At 37.7% G+C, this 22,207-nt stretch overlaps 3 protein-coding genes across 3 annotated transcripts; 2 read left to right on the top strand and 1 right to left on the bottom strand.

The window, feature by feature from the left end:
- The first annotated feature begins 87 nt into the window (after positions 1–87).
- Positions 88–6,768, top strand: LOC144657757 (TAR DNA-binding protein 43-like). The gene is made up of 6 exons (XM_078518107.1): positions 88–892; positions 1,722–1,906; positions 2,292–2,432; positions 2,883–3,383; positions 5,441–5,517; positions 5,821–6,768. The coding sequence occupies exons 1-4, from the start codon at positions 652–654 to the stop codon at positions 3,372–3,374; spliced, it is 1,059 nt and encodes a 352-aa protein (XP_078374233.1). The 5' UTR covers positions 88–651; the 3' UTR covers positions 3,375–3,383; positions 5,441–5,517; positions 5,821–6,768.
- Positions 6,544–12,356, bottom strand: LOC144657758 (succinate dehydrogenase [ubiquinone] iron-sulfur subunit, mitochondrial-like). The gene is made up of 10 exons (XM_078518108.1): positions 12,226–12,356; positions 11,537–11,605; positions 11,344–11,402; positions 10,617–10,702; positions 10,347–10,404; positions 10,192–10,270; positions 9,622–9,738; positions 8,537–8,665; positions 8,000–8,098; positions 6,544–7,148 (listed from the first exon to the last, which is right to left on the bottom strand). Exons 1-10 carry the CDS (start codon positions 12,304–12,306, stop codon positions 7,053–7,055), a joined length of 873 nt encoding a protein of 290 aa, XP_078374234.1. The 5' UTR covers positions 12,307–12,356; the 3' UTR covers positions 6,544–7,052.
- A 1,345-nt stretch (positions 12,357–13,701) lies between these two features.
- LOC144657756 (uncharacterized) lies at positions 13,702–21,831 on the top strand. Its single transcript, XM_078518106.1, has 8 exons — positions 13,702–14,013; positions 15,734–15,844; positions 15,987–16,061; positions 16,253–16,399; positions 17,088–17,228; positions 17,665–18,323; positions 18,903–19,074; positions 19,554–21,831. The coding sequence occupies exons 1-8, from the start codon at positions 13,774–13,776 to the stop codon at positions 19,749–19,751; spliced, it is 1,743 nt and encodes a 580-aa protein (XP_078374232.1). The 5' UTR covers positions 13,702–13,773; the 3' UTR covers positions 19,752–21,831.
- The last annotated feature ends 376 nt before the right edge of the window (positions 21,832–22,207 follow it).

Raw genomic sequence — 22,207 nt, 5'->3', positions numbered from 1 at the left:
TTAATGAGGAATCTGAATTAAGTGTAAGGGGGCCAATAGGGGTTGCTGAACACCACAACGGCTAAAAATGGTCAAAAAAAGTGAAAAATTTGTCATTTTTGCAATACCGTAAGCCACAATTTCTCCTTCCTAAAAGCACTTGTTTTAAAAACAAAAAAAACGAATCGGCGGGAAAATATTCATTCGCACTTTTCGAGACACTATATGCACTAGCGAGTCTAGTGTGGAAAATTGGATGGTCTTGATTTTGCAAAGCTTTTGACAACGTACACACACTGTGGCGGGTTCGGGCCATTCGTTAGTGCCTCTAAACCTCACTTCCCATGCGTATCTCAGTAGAAGGAATATGGGGGTAACGTAGATAGCGAATTTTTTGTCCGTACACAATCATTTCTTTGCACCCAAGCAAAATTGTGTCTTTGTGAGAGTTCGCGCGAAAAACCCGCCAAAACATATTAGCCAGGCCCAGTCTACCTGCGCGAGAGTTAGCATGCATTCTGGGAAAAACAAGGGAGGTCGCCATCTTTGTTCAGCTGGTTGTTCGGTCGTCTATAAATGCAGCTTTTTCTCTGGGATTGAAGGTAAACAGCCAGCAAAATCGACTCACAACTGATCTTAAGCATCGAGAGGCTACTTTCGGAAGAACCTAAAATGGCTCAGTACGTTCGAGTCACCGAAGACGAGTCACTTCCAGCCATCGAACTTCCCACGGAGTCGGACGGTGCGATTTTGCTGTCGACATTGCAAGCTCAGTTTCCCGGAGCTTGTGGATTGAGATATAAAAATCCTGAGACAGACAGCTGGCGAGGAATACGCTTGTTGGAGAACATGCTTTGCCCTCCAGCTGACGAAGGATGGGGCTGTCATTTGTACGTCGTAGTGCAAAAAAATGGTAAGCAGCAAATGCAATATAAGCTTAAGCTGGAATTTTTCCATGCGAGCTAACCTTTCTGTAAAAAAAATTATGGGTTCCCAGGATGGATTGTCTTACACTCGGCGGTAGATCAAGTGGACGTTATCTTTGTTCACTTGACTTCCTTGTTTTTATTCAACACAGGATCGGAGAAAACATATCAAAAAATCCCAAAAAAAAAAATTTACAAAACCCCCTCTTTCTTCTCAAAATCCCACGGAAATACATAAGCTCCCAGACTATCACTGCATGTCGATCACTCGAGACTTTTTCTTTTTTGCGATTGTTATGAGAGAGATAATCTACACAATCTATTCTAGAGAACATCTAGTGCCCTATTATATGTTGTTTGGTGGACGGTCATGCATGGGTTTGATTCCCATTGTGCAAACTTGAAATTTTTTTTTTACACAAGCGTACAGTAATGCACCTGTTAAGCCCCAGGGTGGGCGTAGGGAGGGGGCACGGGAAATTGACTCAGCCAGCTTTCCCCTGGGAAGGGATTTTGACACTTGTCCCTGGGCAGTGCCCAAGTGCCCATGTAATTTCCTGTCTCTCACAGAAAACATTTTCTCAAGGGGTGTGAATTTGACATTCGCTCATTGCCAAGGGGTGGGGAATTTGCGTCTGGGTCCATGAAAATGTCAAATTCCCATTGGTCTGCCTGCCCCTCCCCCATCCTGGGGCTTAACATTGACAAGTGCATAAGACACTTGACAGTTAGGCCAGTTATTTATTTGTTTATTTTTTTGTATTGAGTAGTCCTTAGTCTAGTCACCAAGTGTTTTTTTAATTTCCATTCTTGCAGACAGCACCACTAAACGAAAGATAGAAGAATCACCTAATGCAAAAGAGCCAGAATCTAAGATGACCAAGATTTCCACTCCAGGGGATGGGTTGGGAGACCTTATTGTACTTGGGCTACCCTGGAAAACCACTGCAGAAGACATGAAGGAATATTTTCAAAAGTTTGGTGAAGTGGAAATGGCAGAGGTACATAGACATAACTATTCAGTTTGTACTACAGTTGAATCTCGATAACTCAAACCCTCAATAACTTGAACCTCCCGCTAACTCGAACCTTTCTCAATTCCCCTCCAGGCCATTAATTTTTCTTACTAATTTTATCATTCATACTTTTGATTTCTTTTGAAGGTTTGAGCTATCTCTATTCAAAGCATAGTCATTTATACAGTGGAATCCATTTGGTGCGAGAAATCAGGGGCAAATTTGCAGTGTTTGACTTAGAGAGGGAAAACAATATTTTTTGGTTCAAGTCATAGGGAGGTTTGAGAAATGAAGGGTTTGTGAAATTAGGATTCTACTTTAGCAAATACAAGCTAGAGACAACTAAGTGCATTGCCCTTTTTTTTGTCAGGTCAAAATGGATTATGGAAGCAGTAAATCTAGAGGGTTTGGGTTTGTCAACTTCAGGGACCCTGAAGTGGCCAAAACAGTTTTGTCTCAGGTTCATCGCATTCAAGGCCGACTTTGTGAAGTGAGATTGCCACGATGTAAGGTAAGAAACCCGTGATTTATTTCTGTCTTCTCAGGTTGTTGTTAGAATTAAAAAAATAAGGGGGAGGTTTCAAGACTAGGTATTTTTGGTAATTGCAAATGTTATAACATTAAACTCATTTAGCATGCTAGAACAACCTTCCTTCAATTATGTTTAACCAAAATTGTTAGCCAGACATAACTAAAGAAAGGTTTTTATCTATCTGAGAACAGTCTTGTTTTGTACAACTTTTAAAGAAGCAAATAGACAAAACTAATTCATGAGTAGTAGTCCATCTTTGTGGTGACTAATATGTATTATTGGAACATCAAGACCGACAAGAAGTTTTTTTTTATTGTGAACCAGTTTTCCAAGTTATAATTATGAAATGTTAGGTCAAATACTAAAAATAATGTCACAATGATCGCACTGTTAACATTCAGTTGTCAATATTATTGCTTTCCTCATCAGCAAGAGTTCATGCCAAAGAAATTATTTGTTGGACGTCTTCCTGACTCAACAACTGAGGGAGATCTTCTGGATTATTTTAGCAAATTTGGTGAAGTGATTGATGTCTACATTCCAAAACCCATGCGTGGAATCTCATTTGTAACTTTTGCCTCAGGAGAAGTTGCCAAGAAAGTCCAGTCCCAGAATCATCGTTTGGGACCAAATCTGCTTAACGTGAACTTTGCTGAGCCGAAATCAGCAAAAAATGTGCACTCACCTCTCAACTCCCGGTCAGACATGCAACCTATGACATCCCAAAGTGCCATCCCTGGGGGGTGGGGTGGCATGGGATTTGACATGTACGGTATGGGATCTTGGAGTAATGCCAGTCGTCAGAATCTACCGTACAATGCGTCAGCAGCTTATAACACCATGATGCAGAGCATGATGAACATGGGGAACCCGTCAGGTGCTGCCGCCAACATGATGGCTAACCGACAAGGACGCCGATGAACATTCCTGGTAGGATTTTCTCTCAATTTTGTGGACTAGTAAGGGCACTTGCTGTAAAATTTTTACAAACCTCTTAGATGGTCCTTTGTTATTGAGGTCACTAAATTTCAAATTGTAGATGAGTTACATAATATAGCTACACAGTGACATTGCTAATATTAGACCTTGTGTTTACATATATTCAGCACTCAGTAGATTACATTTCAAGTCAGAAAGAAACCCAGTTAAATTATATTGCTGAGTAGACATTTTATAGTCCTTTGAGGGAATTTGAACCTTGAAAAAAGGGCTTTTCTATGGGTTCTCTTTGTTCTTACATCTCAAATATTTCCTGAGGGTAACCTTAAAGTAAGCAAGGTCCTAGAAGGGAGACATCTGTTTCTCTACACGTAGAGTATAGCTCAGCCAATTGTCAGAGCTGTAATTGAAATGGAATGCATTGCTTGTTTTCAGCAGGTTCTACTGTATGTTCTATCCCAGCCTAGAAATGTTAAAACTTTGAATAAATTATTAACTAGTCATAATAGCAACAGTGGGTAAAGCAATAATGTATAGGTTCATTTAAGTTGTAGTCAGAAGAAGAAAGTGTAAGCTAAGAACATCTAGGTGGATCTGAAAGATTCATGGACATTTTTATAATGTATAAATGTATGAGAAGAGAGAATTGAAGTAATTACTGACAGGATGATTCCACTTTTAAACAGTGAAGGCTGACTTGTGACAAGTATTACGACAGTGCAATGAATAAAGAGTGAACTCCACTGTGTTAATTTTAGAGTGAGAGTTGTGTTGGCAGAGAACTATGGAGAAGAACTTTTTAGGCCTGCAGGAAGTAGCGAAAGAGCATTAAATTAGCTTTGTTAAATTTATTTTATTTAGGTTGAGCTTCAAAACCATCAACTCGCACAGATTAGTTGTATCGTTACACATTATGGTAACAAAAACTTGCATGTACCTTATAAGACACGTGACTTTCAAGCTTGTTCGTAATTAAAATTAATAGTCAAAAGAACTGGCATATTTCGTAAGTTGCATAGTAGCACGAAAAGAAATAAGTTTGCAAGAGCGCTTCAGAAAACAAATAAAATGTTAGTATTGCATTCATGTGTGTTGTGTAAGTGTCAGGTATGATCAATGAAGGCACTTTTTCTAGTGTGTGGTCTGCACTGTGTAATATTTTTGAAGATTTGAGTGATGCAGGTGGTAATGCCGGAAAGAGTCAAAGACAGCATTTGTTGATACTAAAACGCACTGACTGAGGAACCAGTTTGATTGGGCTGGTGAGACGAGGTGTTTGAATCAAGACTGTAGTTTGATCTCAAGAATTTCCTTGAAGAAGGGGGCGTGGTATCTAGTGATAAGAGTTAAAGTGATCCTGAGGACTACATTGCATGAGAAATGAACAGCCAACTCGCAATCTAAGAGCAAAATGCAGGCTACAAAAGGAGCACTGAATGTTTGTGAATTGTTAGTAAGAGTAATTGCGCAGTCTTGTGCGAGTCAAAGGTCAATGGTGCTTGAGAGTCGACTTATCATGAAGTGTGCAGTTGTGAGTATCATTGGGTTGCTGAGGGAACACCAAATGGTATGACATCCAGAATGGCTTCTGAACAGAGTGAAGTAAGAATTTAAGGTGGTGTGGAGTTAGTGAGTGAGTCAAGGAATACTGTAAGTACAAGTCAACAGTAACTGTTATTTTATTTCTTGAAATCAAAATACATGTGCAGAGGCCCAAGGGTGAGTTTGTTAGCCTGTGACAAGTGCATATGTGGGCAAAAAGTGTTACTTGCTAGGACCAATCAAGGCTCAAATCTACAAGTCTAGAGGGAAAACCTTTAGTCCTCATTTGGTATCAGATCACAATTCTTACAGCACCTGAAAAGTCCATTACTAAACACCACATAACTACAACCAACTCTCTGCAACATCGTTAATAACCCAAAATAAGTGAAAACATTGTTGTCACTTGTTAAAGGGAAGTGTACATGTAATATTGTTTTCATAATAATATTGAGTGAGTAGAGCTGTGTGACCATCACCAAGACATTTTCCTGTTTCTTTTTCAGGCTGATCCTTTGATTTCATCATGTGATGTGGAAGGAAGTTCTCAGTATTAATAAACTGTTCACTGCATTCAGAGCAGGTAAAGGACATTTTCATCTTTACACAGTTAAATTTATTGGTGACTTAATCAACAGTCTGCATATTTATGACATGACACTGTATTTAACTTCAGTCTGTAGTTAACTTCAGTATAATTATTTTAATTTAATTTTTAAATCAATTCTCAACAAAACAGGTACCAGCTAGGACATTTCTAGCATTTGTCACAGTTCGAGCATATCTGGGATCTCCAATTTAAATTACAAAACAATAGTGCTTTTTCTACAGGCACTAACAATTTCCTTTCATGTTTTCACTGTTGAATCCCTTTTTTGATTTGCAGCTATTCAGCATGATTGGTTAAAGAGCAACTCCGAGATGCTCCTGCCAAGGAGAGAAAGTTCATGTGATGTAACCACTAATTGGCTGAGCTTCAAGTGTTCACCCTGATTTCAATTGTGTTGCAGAGCTCTTTACCACAGGGTTCAGACAGGTTGTGATAAACAAATCGTGAAATGACACAACTTCACTTGTGTGTTTAAGTTGGAAACACAGGCCATGGAACAATGAAAGAAGACAGTATTGACATTTTTGGTTGCATTGTCAACTTGTCTTGGACAGTGCTGGACAATGAAGTTTTTATTTATTTATTTATTTTTAAAATTATTTATTTTATATATTATAGGGATAAATTAATTTTATATTATAGGGATAAATGAATTTCAGCAAGGCCTTCAGCGAAGGCGTGGTGGAATTTTGTTAACCCGTGTCTAAACTATCAAAGCATTTCATCCAACATTTTGTGTAAAGAATGAAAAATATTAATAATTTGACCATTAAGCTGCTGCTCCATCATAATGTTGGATAAAAATGTTTGACAGTGTTGCTAGGGCTTTTGGATTTGTCTGTTGGCTACCAGCCATCACGAAACAACATGACATAAAGTGTCGAAAGCAACATGATGACACAGAAAATGTTTGAAACAATTATTTATTAAAACATATATAATAACCTTTGGCTTACACTGTAGTCATGATTGTTTTTATCTGCATTAAGAACTTCCACAATTTTAAAAAGCAAGTTTGGTGCCCACAAAAGTACTGTCACAGCATGCTAGTTCTAAGAATGCTAATTAAGAAAAAGAAAGGGTATTCTCAACACTTGTTATCTACCCTTCATGGAGCTATGGCTCTACTCAGGATCTACACTATAAATTATCGTATGTTTTAATAACTGACAATATGTTTAAAGTACTACATTTTCCATGTTACACATCAGTGTTAAAATAAAACAGAAAATAAAGAAGACTGTTTGCAACTTGAGTTTTTTGTCAAAAATTCTAAATAAATTTACAATGTAGCAAAGATTTTCATGTTTACACATAAGCTCTCCTCCTGCAAACCATACTTAGCTTGTCAAGTAACTACATATTTTTAGCCCTTCATAATTTTTTTTATGGTAATAAAATGTACAATGATTCCGAACTACAAACAAAATTGAAACAGTTAAACTACAGGCAATGATGGTTTGATCTGTTAAAACATTTTCTTATAGTGACACAGTTTTCAAATCAATTTAGTTTTCAGCTTCCATTAAAACAGCATCTTGCTTGCTCTTGTATGTAGCTAACATCTTCTTTATTTCACCAATAGCCTTTCCTGGATTTAGTCCCTGGGTAAGAAACATGAAAATGGTTAACACCAAATAGGCCTCCAATGTGCTATTACTGGGTACTTTTTTATAATTTCAAGTGTTTTTTCCCCACATTATGCCAACAATGATGGGAATGCCAAAAGAAGATTCACCCATTGAGTTTGTTGTATGATGATCTCCCCCCCCCCCCCATCCCTGTCAAAGAATGAAAACAACTGTGATTTGTCATGTGCTGTAAAATATCACAATCTTTTCTCTGATAGTGTCAAGTGAGAACTCAAAAGGCTCCAGATTTGCATGGCTGTTGATTTTTCTCTTAATTTTTGGCTTCACACAACAATCCAGAACAGAATTACTATGGATTGCTTGCAGTCTAAAATCCAGTCAGTGATTCACAATAATAACGATTCTCAATCAAGTGAAATGAAAACAGAGCCTGATCACATATTTCAACTCATTGTACAAAGTGTAATATGGAAGTACTCCAGCTTGTTAATGACGGGGATGATCGAAGGATTTTTTTGGGTTGGAAAATTTGGCAAGTATTTTTTTGGGTGACTTGATTTAGATAGGGGATTTTTTTGGGTATTACCTTAAAACGAACTAAAGTGCCTTGGCGCGGCCTTGGCTTTTTATGGTATGATGAATAAACAAAGCGAGCGTTCTTTGTGTTATGTTATTGCCCCTCCTGGCAATTTAGGGGTAATTTGACAAGGGATTTTTTGGGGGGTTATTTTTGGTCCAGGGATTTTTTTGGGTAATGTCCGAAGACTTAGGGATTTTTTTGGGTCCTGAGTTTTGCATCCATTCGATCATCCCCGTCATTTACAAGCCGGAGTACCCCCCCTGGGGGAAGACATGCATTTTACCTTAGGACAAGTCTTGGTACAGTTCATGATGGTGTGACACCTGTACACCTTGAATGGATCTGTATCCAGTTGAGCCAACCGTTCTTCAGTGTAGTCATCCTAAAAAATGGTGATCAAATGAGAATATCATCAGGAAATATTTTTAATTAATAATTTATCAATGCGCTTTAGGATGTTGCCTACAACATACATTCATTTTGTGCAAGATTGGTTGCCTACATGTATACACCTGATTGAAGAAATGTTGATCCATAAAAAGCATATAAACAACTGGGAAATGGGAAAAAGAAATTGTCATCTGTGACAGGATAAACATAATAATAAGACATGTTGCATAAATCATGCTGTTAAAGCTCAAAGAAAGAAAATATCTTGATTATGATAGAACTGTCTTGGTTTGACATAGACTGGTGCAAACATTTGAGTGGGTTCACACTAAACTTCTGATATCTACATGTAACAAACGTGCTATTGTGTTTACACCAGATTGTGTTTAAACACACACAGGTTATCCTTTGTCTTTAGTTAGTAACTTACCCGAGTGTCAATCATCCAGCGATAGGCTTGCATAAGAACTGCTGGTCCAAGGTACTTGTCTCCATTCCACCAGTAGCTGGGACAGGCAGTGCTACAACATGCACACAGGATACACTCATACAATCCATCCTGTGATAAAAATAACATTAATAGCACATCAAAAAAAAAGATAAGATACTCAATACCGACCAACTTTCGGAGATTCAGGGAAATAAAGAAATCCCACTGAGATTGAGGAGTATTATTATGAGTAACTTGATAATTTAGTTTTGTATCTCATAGTCTAACAGTAATTTTAATAGCTACAATTTGAAAAGTGGGATTTTCACAACTTGATATGACAAGCAACCATTCTTTCATACTAGGTTTCTGTAAACTGGCCTTACAATTACCTTGCATTGGATGTTCATGTTCACTTATGCAATCTATACCATTCTGGTCTTGGTTATTCAGAAGATGGATAATGCTATGCACCCGTCAATAAATTGCTATGTTGATGCATGTTAACAAAACAAGCTTTGCTTGCCTGATGGATAACATTATCCACCCCTTGAACAACCTGGGGTCTGGATACTGAACAGTCCACTTAACAGTACGTTGAGTTCTTAACACAATGGCTGCGGTCACATCTACGACGTAACTAAAGTTTAACTATAGTTTGTCTCAAGTTACGTGACGTGAATAAAATAAAATGAAGTAGGGATGCTAGAAACCGAAGAATTCAAGCTTTATTTTTGCTAACATTGATGATATGTAATTTCTTGGCATGTTGTTTTTCTTGTTTTTCTTCCCTTGACACTTTGTTTTGCATATTTATGTTCATCTCGCACGTGCGAAAAGAATTGTCGCATTCTGATTGGCTTTTCGTTTGTAAACTTAAGACTAACCCATGAACGTTGCTTGGGTATAACTATAGTTAGTGTGTATTGTTTTGGATCAGTGAGGCGTAAATTTTCTAACTATAGTTAGGGCGAACAGAGAAGCGGTCACATTACCGAAATAGCTAACTATAGTTAACGCCGTCCTAACTATAGTTAGCAGTCTAGATGTGACCGCAGCCAACGTCTTTATTTTGTTTTTCTTACCAGCTTCTTTCTGTCCTCAATGGACTGCAAGTATTGTTCCTTTCCATACTCAACCTCAGTCTTCTTCTTTAGATAAGGTTCAATTGACTTATACTGCTCATAGAAATTTGTCATATCCTGAAAGATGGAAAATGGTTCACTTAATTTTCAAACAAGTATTACTTAAATATTAATGTTCTTTTTGGACAGTGACTTGTTGATCACAACCCTTACAAGTGTGCCCCTATATCTTCCTAACAGCTTACGTGCCATGTAAATGTACCTTTATGGCAGTTAATGCTTAACTGAAAATTACTCTAAAGTTTTAAATATGTTAATGATTTAATAGCTCCAGGCAAGTAAACATCCAAAGTTATCAGGGTGGGGGCACAGGTTGACTTGCCAACAGTCCTAATATCTTTGCATTTTGGCTAAAAAGAAGCACAAGTAAAATAACAGACAAGTCAAAACAACTACAAGCGAGTTATGAACTCATTAACAACAACTTTAAAACAACTTCCTAAATTTAAGCATTACAAGAAGCTATGGAGAACCAACTTGACTACAGATTTCAACAAATTTCCAACTTACTGGAACAAGATCTTTCACCACATACATGTGTGGTAGTGGGTATATCTTGCTTTTCTTTCCAACATCTGGATTGATTCGACTGAAAGACAAGTCTTACATTAATATAATTCTCTCGAAGATGACGATTGGCTCTTTAATAAAATTAGTAAACTTACCTAATACAAGCCAAAGTATTTATTCCTCCAATGTTCATGGCACAAGAGCCACAAATTCCTGGGGATTCAAACAGAAACAATATCAGTTTGACAAGCTAAACAGAGGGAATAAAATTGAACTAAGAAGCTATAATTATGACAAGATATACTCTATCAGCAGTTGATATTAAAATTTGATTACAGTACAAACTCCAGTAAGCAGACACCCTGGGAGAGAGACCCTGGGAACAAGGTTGCTGTATGAAACATGTATAGTGTATTTGTCAGTACCTTCTCTACAAGAGCGTCTAAATGTCAGTGTTGGATCAATTTCATTTTTGATCTTGATCAATGCATCAAGAACCATTGGGCCACATCTGAAAAGAAATGGGTCAAAACCTGCATAATTAGCAATGCCTTCAAAAGCTGTCCAATTTTACATACATTTGTATGGATATGTAACAAACCTTGCACAGAATCACACAAACATCTGAAAATTTGATATTTAAAAAAAGGAATATCTCACCTGATATTCAACATATTTCTCTTATGCACCTATCAATGTTAAGCCCGAGGGGGGGGGGGGTCGGGCTAACCACGGGATTTTGATCGTGAGGTCAGTCCCCAGGGTAGGGGATTTTGATCGTACCTGATGGTCCCAGGGTAGGGATTTTGGTTGTATATGATCCCCTGCAACAAGGTTTGAAGGACATCTGACCACCTTTCATTGCTCCCGGGTCGGGATTTTGACCAATTATTTTGTCCCGGGGGTGGGGAATTTGACTTTTTTATATAGAAAATGTCAAAATCCCCACCCCTTGCCCGACCCCCCCCCCCCTCGGGCTTAACATTGGTAGGTGCATTATATTAGCAAAATGGCATAGTAATCTTTTGACTACCAGTTTGTCAAGGAATGCCTATGCCACTTTTTAGGTTACCCTATGATATTGTTGGTATTGGCCAGGAATGGTCTATACCAGTAATGGTTTCTACACAAAGTTAAGAAGATGCTACATACTTGTTCAAATCAACTTCATATTGTTGCATTCTTGGTTTATCACCTGGCTTATCTGGGTCCTAAAATCGAAAAAGTTGAACAATAGTTAGAATACACTGTTTCTATGTCCAACCTAAAACAAATCACCACCATTATATCTAGGCCTTGTTTGCTAATGCATAGCTATCTCTAAACCAGATTACAAGACACTCACCCAGCGGTAAACAGAGAAAGTTTTATTACGGGGACTGTCACTTGCAGATGTTGCATCTCGCACAGGAATCTGTAAAACCAAATTCATGTTAAATGGCACTCAAATTAACATAATCACTATTAGTTTTTCTTGGTTACATTTGTACTTCTCGCTTGCACAATGCCTACTGGTTATCTATCACAATATTTTATCCAACAAGGGTGAAGCTTCAATCTTTGTCTTCTAAACTTTTCATTCTAGTTCAATGCTTTCTTTTTACAATTTCAACTAGCTTGGGCACTTTTTTTAAATGGACTTGGCAATTTGGAGAGTAAAAAAAATCCACTCTGACAATTAACTGAAATGTATGTACAGCCTTTTCCAGAATATCACTTCACTGATCTTCAACGTTGCAGCTATTAATGAAATCAACTCAATCAGTTCAATAACATATAAATAAATACGTGTTAAACCAATTTAGGGGAAAGGAAATCATCAGTATAATACTATGAAGTTTAACAGACACTCTAATTCACTTATCAACAAAGAAATAACTTATTTTAAGCATCCAAACGGTCTTTAGCTGATCTTTTGTCAAGAAGTATTCATCAAGACACGACATACTGATACAGTACTTTATGATCGTGTACAAAGAGTAGCAAGCTATTTTTTCAGATAAAACACTATTCCTTCACTTTATATTCACATACCTTTGTAAGAGCCACTGCCGGCCGTAGTAGCAGGGCTTTAGTAGTTATGTTTCTTGCACAGACCACCGAAGCAGCCGCCATCTTGGTTACATAAGTTGTGTGCAGCGTTGCACGTCTCTCACGAAAGGACTGGGACGACAGTATAGCTTTTCAGAAAGGGAGGGGAGGGTAAGGGGAGGAGTTGGGAGGGAAGGTGTGAATTTCATATAAACTATCAGAGTAAGCTTGGAAAGAGGGAGGAGAGATCGAAGCTACTCCGATGGCAGGATACACATACTTTGATAAATCAAGCCAGAAAACATGAATGCACCATTAGCCACCTACGGCTCGTCACGCGTTCCTCCCCCACCGTGACGAGCCCAAAGTACATGATTTTTTTCAACGACAAAAGTAAACTAAAGAAAACTAAAGTATGCCAATGAATCCAGGCGTACCTATATTTGCATAATAATCAAAATAATTTTACTTTCACTCCGAAAACTGGGATTTTCTTCAAGTTTACAGACCTTTTCTTCTGAATGCATACACCTATTATACGATACACGGCCATACACCTAATTGCAGTAAGGTTGTCATGGAAAAAAGTAAAAAGTAAATTGGAATTAATTAAGCGCATGCATGAAATTTATTTGTACAAACGGCTTTAAAATGCCTCAAAATACGACTGAATCAATTTATCTTGTAACAGCATAAAAAAGTGTGCAGATAAAAACTCGTGAGTTTTCAGTAAATGCTATCTTTTACTGCGCCTGATTTTTTTTTAGACTACAAGTAGATAAATAGTTGCCGTAACGTTTAACGTTATTTATTTTTCCGTTGCTTTTTTTTTGGAAGATTGCAAAATTGTTTGCAGGGCCTGGAAAGACAAAATAAATTGTTTGCAAAAACGATATGTATAACAAAAATAGTAAGAATATCGAAAAAAAAATGGTTACAGAGGTGCATTAAAAAAAAGTTTGCAGAGGAAAATTTTTCATCCCCCATTCCCCCCCCCCCCCTCCAAGAAAATAATGGTCCGTCCCTTATTTACAATTCACGTCATTCATGCAAAGTACAAAAATGGTCTGTTGTTACATGTTTATATATCGACTTATTCCCTAAGGTTTATATATAATGGTTAGAAATTTCCAGAACTGAAAAGGTTCGCGGTGTCTCGCGCCGTGACGAAAGAACGAAAGAATTTTAATGTTTACTTTCCCTGGGGACTTCCCCTCCCCCGGCTGGCCCGGCGCGCCTAACCTGTCACGCCCAACTAGGAATTGAAAAGGATCAGTTTTGGTTGTTGCATCAGATTCACTAGCTCGCCAACACAGACAGATTTCCGGTTGTTGTTTTAGGCCGCTACAAATTCACTTTATAAAGCATTTACACTGATCTAGGCGAGGCAATGCGAGGCAATCAACAAACACTTTCGTTATTCTGTATTTCCGGTGACGGCATTTCCGGGAGTGTTTGACACTGCTGACCACATGGCTCAATCGCACAATCGATTCGATTCCAGTCAGTTTCGTTGTGTTACCGGCTGGCAGGGTTGTATTCTGCGAGGAAATGTTCAAAAAGCGAAAAAATAAAACTAAAGAAGATGTTTTGACAGTTGACAACAAGCAGCAGGAAGATCGGTCTTCTATTATCAGCGCCGAGTCGTCTCTTGCGGCGGACGAAAATGGAAATGGCGAAAGTTTTGCAGATGAGAATGATGAGGTGGATGGCTTTGACTCACAAGGATTTGTTGACCTTACTCCAGCAGAGAACCAACCCAAATTATTGGGACCAAAACAACATTGTCAGGTAACTTACGCTTATCATCACAAAATTTAATCGTTAAACTTTTTAGTGATCAAACGATTTTTAAGAAAAATCGAGTCGAAATTGTAGAGCTTTTTTAAAAAAAACATGCAAGTCCGTACCTATAACTTATTTTAAATATTTGGTAATGTTTATTTTACGTTTGTACTCAATGAAAAAGTTTTCCAATTGGACTTTAATATTAAAGCGCTCTTTTATCCCTATGTGAAATATTTTGAACTCTTCCGGCTGAGCTACAGAATACAGGGCCACTTTTAAACGTGTATGTACGTCGCCTTCAAAAATACACGGCTCTGCATTCTGCGGTTGATCCGGAGAAATTTCCTGTTGAACGTGAGTAACGAATTTGTCACGTACATCTAGAAGTAAAGATATCATTGTTCGAGTTTTTTCGAGAGTCGTAATAAACTTGCAAGTGGTTTTTTATTGTGTACAGCATGTGTCCCAATATCAGCACTCGATAATGGAATATGCAAATGTTCTGCACTTTCAAAGAAATCTATTGTCGACCACTAATAGACCTTTTTCGCATTACGTGTACTTTGATTCCCGCGTTCAGTGATCTACAATGGTTTCAAGTCAAGGACTGGGTGGAGAACTTTCATGTACCACCCCGACCTCACCTTGGAATAATTTTTTGTAGTCATTGGAGCAAATGCAGAAAGGTCCATTCTAACTAGACTTCTTTCTGCACCTTTTAAATACACAGCTGTGAAGCAATTTTATTTTGCCATGGATTTATATCAATAATTAATATCCAACTGCCATTCGTGGAGGACAAATAATGCAAAAACAAGTACAATTTGTACTCCACAAAACCAGTTTAATTATATACGTACCCTACAAGCTAAGACTGGTTTAAAAGGTTCCATATTCCTCTGATTACTCTTGAGTGTGGGAATGATTAAAAAACGTTGCTAAGTCAACATTTCAGGAAAAGAAAATGTTGGACATTACAATGTTCCATTACAGCGCACTAACTATTACAAAAACAGCTTTACGTATGGTGGCGCCATCTTGTGGAACAGTCATTCTATTAACGTAAGACAAGCAGAGTCCCTTGGGCAATTTTAAAAAACTACCGGTAATTGAACGAGTTCTCTAGGGCATGGCATTCGTGGAAAGCAGCTTTTTATATATGTATATATATATATATTTTTTTATATTTCCCCTCTTTCTTGTATAAATATTCATAATTAGATTGTTGTATTGTAGCTGATGAATTTGACCTTGTTTTTAAATAAAGATTATCCATCCATCCAAAGGATAATAAATCTCTTATTAGACATTTATTTTATTGTGTAGAATAGCTGTACATTTTTACTTGTCATGTATATTGTGACTCGCTCTATGGACGCATCAAAAATATACAACAATCTTGACTCATAAAAAATACTACAAACTAAAATTTCTAATAAGATACATGTACTGGCAAAATGTTAAGGCAACCAGACAAAATGCTTTTATGTCTGTAAACCATTGTTTCTGCTCGCACACCACAAGGTTGGGTTACCTGTAGATATTAAAAATTAATTATACACAGGAATAATCCTCACCTCATGGGATGGCCTCACAGTGAAAGGTTGAGCTTAAGTTAGATATTATGAAGTGAAAAGTCCTTATATTAAAAGGCACTTTAGAGCTAGTTTTCTTGTCCTTGACCTTCCTCTAATCTTTCATGTTATTCGATATTTCCATGTAGTATATAGGAACATTTGCCGTTAGTCTTGGTACTGGTGGAGAAGGTGAAAGTACCTTAACAACTCACAAGGAGAGAACAAGATTTGTGAAAAAGAAACTTAAGGAATATCGGGTAAGTTGATTATCCTTGAAGTTTGTGCTTTATCACAAAAATATTTATACTGCATTTTAAGCATTGCAGAATAGGATGTTAATTACAAACTTTGAGTTGAATATCACATCATCATCTTTATCATTATTTGCTTTTTCTTCAGTTTGCTCAGAAAGGTGTTGGTGTAGCTATTCTAATCTCTACTGATGGAATCAAAGTTATTTCTCCAGATGGCCAGGTAATTTTCACCATATTCTGGCTCTTATGCCTGTTACTCTTATAAACATTAATATTTCATGTGGGATAGATGGATGGGGTTTTTAATTGAAGATGAGTTAGGAAGTGGAAATTAGTAAGAGCAATACTTCAACCACATCTTAAAATAAATATTTTTAATAATAAGATTTTCTGTCATTTTACCTTTGATAGCGTGTTAGAATGGCCCATCCATTGCAGAGGATTTCTTTTGCAACTTGTGACCCAGAGTGTAGACTGTTTGCCTACATGTCACACAACCCTTCCCCCCTGGGGACTGCTATACATTGTCATGTTTTCATGACAAAGTACACAAGGCAGGTAAGAATAATATTTAGTGACATTTTATAATTTATTATAGTAATTATAATTAATTAATAAAACTTACAATAATTAGCAAATGCATCTATTAGACTGAAGAACCATAAAACGGCACCTTTAAATCCCAAGATGTCTGATCAAGTTGCAATGTGTAGTTCCAAAAATTATCCATACCTCCCCAACAGAAGGTATTTTTCCTAAGACCCCTCCACCCCTCTGGAAATTCCAATTAAGCTTCATACAATGCCTTCAAAGCTTTTGGTCTCTGAGATACCCCCATCCCCAGGAATTTCCAATCCCTTCTGTGGAGAGTTTGGACATTTTCTGGAACCACATAATGAGGGAATATAGAAGGTACACTAGCATAATAGTTAGTGCTAAATGGCCACAGGATCCAGAGATGAAGAAAGTCTTTTTAGATTATTCAAGTCCTGGCCCAAAATGTCATTTTTTTGACCTGGGTTCTTAGACAAGATCCAGATCTGGTTAAAGTTTTGGAAGTGTAGTTTAAGTGTAGTTCACTTTCAGTTTACTTCTAATAAATAATAATACTTTTTAGCCTGGAAAGTCATCAATATTGAAGATAATTATAAGTTAGTGTGGGAATTTTATGATCTAAAGGATACATAAATTTAACATTGATTTTACAGTGCACTCTTAACAATTTTTTTTCTTTGGGTCAATATAGGTTCAGAACCTTACAGCTTTGATTGGCAAAGCATTTCAAGTGGCATTTACTGAATCAAAGTTTCCAAAAGGAACAGAATTGAAACTGGAACCATTTAAAACAGGTCTAAATGATGAAAAAGTAGCACAGGGAAGGAGATGGGTAGGTGAAATAACTCGCTCTGTGACTTTTTGTGAGAAGGCGTAGTGGTATAATGGTTAGTGCTCTGGACTCTGGATTGAGCGGTCTGGGTTTGAGTCTGGGTTGGGGCACAGCATTGTGTGCTTGAGCAAGACACTTTACTCTCATAGTACCTCTCTCCACCCTCAGGCTGATGGGTAAGTGAATTTAATGCTGTGGAAGGGGGGTAACCCTGCAATGGACTAGCATCCCAATCCAGGAGGGAGTAGAATTATTCCTGATCGCTTTTTGCTATGGAAACCTGGATAGCCTCCACTGATGGGCCACTAGGCTTAAAAATACTTTATTCTCTTTTTGAGCACAACTACAAACGCTGTTTAAATTAACAGTTAAGTTAATTTGTAGACAATTGCTTTGCCGATTTGTTAATTTCACAGTTGCATTATTTACTTTCTAGGCAAGACTTGAGGCCCAGCAGGGTCATGAGCATTCCCAGCATGCAATTCTTGCAAGGTTAAAGAAGAAACAAGAAAAGTCGCCAAATCAAAGTCCACCGACACCAAGAAAACAAGCCACGCCCAATACAGCAGCAGTAGAAACTTCTACTCCACCTTCTCAAGCATCACCATTGGGAAGACGGAGGTCTTTTGGAAAAGCCCATACCCCTCCTGAGGTTCGCAGGTCAAATATTCCACAGGGTAATGGCGGCCGTAATGAAGCTGTGCAGCGTGAGAGGAGGACAAGTCCTTCTGACGCAGTACCTGATGGTCCCACTGATGGTAGCCCTGTGGCAGAAAGAAAACTCAGTGCTCCACCTAACTTGGTGCAAAGTACAGCTGCAGAAAAACCTCAAAAACAAAAATTTTATATTCCACCAGATGAGGAAAAACCTGTCAGACGAGAACGGTCTCATACTCCCCCACCATCTAGGAGTGACAACATGTCAGTTGCCATGCCTACCAAGCAGAGTGTTGTGATGTCGCCACTTGCCAAGTCTGCGTCAGATCCAAATTTGTTAGCAGCAAACAATGAGCTTCCAGGAGGCAGTAAACATGAGACTGTCTCCAAACGCAACAGTCATGAAGATGAAAACTGGTACATGCCTGGAATACCAAGGTTGGTAACTTAAACTAACAAGTTATTCAATGTTCCTTTGAACTTGACCTCGCCAAAGCATGTCTCCCTACTGACAGGTGTTTCAAAAGAAGCTGGCAACTGCTGGAGTTCCACCAGCTACTTGATTACATGTTGCCAGTTATTCTGGTTGTAGTAATCAGCTTGCGGCCAACAAGCTCTATCTCACAGCCGTCTAGTCTTCTAGTTGCTGATGCCTGCTCCAAAACATTTTGAAACCCCTTTTATTATTTTTCTTCCACTACAAAGAAGTCTGAAAATTGAGTGGCAAAGATGCCACACTGATGACATAGCTCTTACTAATATAACAGAGATCCACATAGTGTCTGGGATAATTTGGTTGTAACTTGTACATGGAAACTCAAAATTGAGCAACAGCCAGTCAAAGACAAATCGCAGATCTCTGTTAAAATAGGTGTGTGTCACCAATTTCAGGTTAAATCTCAGAAGTCTCTTAAACAGGGGAGGAATTAATTAAGTGTGTCACTGTGATGGAGCTATTGTACCAGGCTGTGACGGCCAGCAGTTTTATTAGAATCTGTCATTGTTGTTTTCCTGTAGAGAGTTTGTTACTGAGATGCTGGAGAAATCAGAAGAGGGATCATTTTTTGTACGTGACAGTCAAAGTAGACCTGGATGCTATGCATTGACCATGCGAGTTCCTCGTGAGGCCAATGCCAGTGGATTTGGACACTATTTGATTGTTAAAGTTAAAGATGGTGTCATGATACAGGTGAGGAGTTAAGATAAAAAATTTATATTTTGGGCCACCAAGGGTGTCAAGCTAATGTGGGCGATTTTTTTAAGTAAACCAACAAAAGAAGAAAGACATATCTGGGTGTTCAACCCAATCTTAAATTCTCCTATGATGGAGGACGGAGGAATATGGAGGGCAGCATGGCTGAGTGGTTAGAGCGCTGGACTGGAGGTTGCGATGGGTTTAAAATCCCATTCTGAACGCTAGCTAGTGTTGTTCTTGGTAGTCCCAAGTTCAACTTCTTGGCTGAGATTATGTCCATTTACATTATTTGTTTCAGTGTTTGTGTACATTGGCCCTGAAAAGCCCTGGGGGAGTGGTCAATTAAGATATTTATTTATTTATTTATTTACTTTTACTTGAAATTAGACCTCCCTCCCAGCCAGGGCCATACTGTTATTTTTTTTTTAAATATGTTCCATGAATTAATATTTTAAAAACTGTTTTGTCGACAGGGTTTTGACAAGGTGTTGCCTGATGTCACATCTCTAGTAGAACACTACTCCCAGTACACAGATGGCCTTCCATGTAAACTGTTGATTGCTGGATCTAACGTACTGTGCGAGGATGAGGAGTATATGAACATCGTTCCATCTGATCCTGATTATCAAAGTTTATCAGATTTCACTGCAATGATGGCTGAATTAAAATAGGAAAAGCGGAACCCTAGCTGATATAACAAACCCCTTCATAACAAATTCTCTAGTCTTATTTTAAAATGAAGAATAATTATTATTCTTCAGCTCGGCCAAAGTTACCAAGAGTAAAATACATGGAGATAAAGGTAAAGGTCAACTTTATTTAGACAGGGTGGCCCAATCAGCACTTGGCTGGTATCAAAAGGGCCCCCTATTAAACAGAACTGAACCTCCATTACAACAAAGACATGTTCTCAGTCCCTTGGTACTTAATTATATGTATCAGGTTCACTGTTTTTTAAAAGCCCAGGCCAAACAAGGAGGAGAGTTCATGAGAGTTCATGCACTCTCATCTTGTCAACTCTCATGCACTCTCATCTTGTCAACTCTCATGCACTCTCATCTCGTCAACTCTCATGCACTAGATCATCTTGTCAACTCTCATGCACTCTCATCTTGTCAACTCTCATGCACTCTCATCTCGTCAACTCTCATGCACTCTCATCTCGTCAACTCTCATGCATACACTCATCTCGTCAACTCTCATGCACTCTCATCTCGTCAACTCTCATGCACTCTCATCTCGTCAACTCTCATGCACTCTCATCTCGTCAACTCTCATGCACTCTCATCTCGTCAACTCTCATGCAATCTCATTGAATTTGAATGTGCTCACATTTTTCACAATGAGAAAGATTTGGCCCAAGTTGTTGATATAGTTGACGAGAGTTAACACTCATCCTTGTTTGGTGTGGGCCTTAGTCTTTCCGTGATACTGAACTGGTCTCGTTTAAGGGTATAAATATTAAGAAGAATAAACTCACCTTACAATTATTTCTAGAGATGGATGGATGCAAGTGATTTCACTAAAATTATTTTGGTGCAACATAAATCGAAGCAAACTGATTTTTCTGGTACCTAGTACAATTTTGAGTCAGATCGTTTTGCTCTCCATCAAATCCCAGGAAGAGAAAATATTGTAAATATTTTATAATGGCACTTAAAAATTGCTACAGTGGAAGCAGGAACAGTGTTTTCTAGTCATGAAAAGAGATGCTAGCAGTTTTATGTTTCTGGAAATTAGCTGTCAGTGCGTCAAGTAGTGTTTTGGAAAAATGTTTACAAGGGTGTCAATTTGAAGATTTATTAAATATTGATTAACTTATTATTTTTTGAATGTCACTATACTTCAATCAAACAGGGGCCAAAATATCCATAATTATTCTACTCTATGAATCACCCTGAAAATAAAAATTAATGTCAGCTTAAGCAGTTTGATGTTAAAAGGAAAGTATGCCTAGTCAGATGTCATTCCAGACAAACTGAAAGGGGAAGTGTGATAAGATGTACGTACTTAGCTTGCTGATGCAGTTTTTCTTGCTATTAGGTCCAAGAGTTCTGGTATATGAAAACAATTATATTAATTTCAACTACCCGCAAAATACTTGGCAAAGTTTTCTGTATAAGACACCATGGTTGTATCTGCTAGGGAACAGAATAATTTTTGGATTTTTGCTGTAAACGATTTTACCCAGAGCTTGTGCATCTGCGTCTTGTGACACTTTCTTTAAACATAATTTAGTTAAAAGAGACCTTATGGGGTTATAAAAAACCTCAGGTCAGGGGAGATGGAAGGCAGCCGGCATTCAGGCCAATATAGCAGCTTTAATTTATTTTTTTCACATTGTGAAAAACAAACTGCATGGAATCACTGATTCAGAATAGATCCTTCATTGAAGTGGAACCCAAGAATTGCAAAAGCTGTAATTTAGATATTTATAATAATTATTATTAATAATAATAATCATCATAAAAATAATATATTAGACGGTATAACTTTAATCAAATGTTACAAATAATTTACAACAGCTTTCAATTATCAATGTCAATAAATTTAGAGTGAGTTTGAATAAAATTAATGAGTTTTAGTAATAGCAGGTAGTCATGCTATAAATAATATTTTAGGATATTAATTTATACTAGTAAACATAAATTAATTGTGGAAAATATAGTTGGTACAAGGTAGGCTGGGCTCTGCTTATAATAGAAAAGCCACATTAGTTTTGTAATAAAAGTTCTGTATTACGAAAAGTCAGTCTGTGATTCATTGATATTAATTCAAAGATAGATTTGGTATAATGGTCCAAGGTTGGCCAAAGTAAACCAAAAGTTTCATTGACTCTTTAACTGGAAGCTAGCGAGTGACAAGTTTTTCACCCAGCCCAAGTTAATTGATCTAAACACTTGCTCTTATATAAAACCTCCCTAGAATGGCCAACATGAAGGAAACAAAAATTCCCTGACCAAAGTTTCACTGACCAGAAAAATTTTTGTTTCACCATAAGACACATACCCAGTATTGTGTTACGTCAAGCTCTGCATCAAACTTTAAAACTCAAATTCACTGTCCTTAACAAGCAATAACTTGGTGTTCCCCTGGCCAAACTTTAAAACTCGAATTCACTGTCCTT

This window comes from Oculina patagonica, chromosome 6 (assembly GCF_052425735.1).
Source record: "Oculina patagonica isolate OP01 chromosome 6, crgOcupat, whole genome shotgun sequence".
Lineage (NCBI taxonomy): Eukaryota > Metazoa > Cnidaria > Anthozoa > Scleractinia > Oculinidae > Oculina > Oculina patagonica.
Note: the sequence above shows the minus strand (reverse complement) of the source record. Positions and strands in the feature narration are given on the sequence as shown.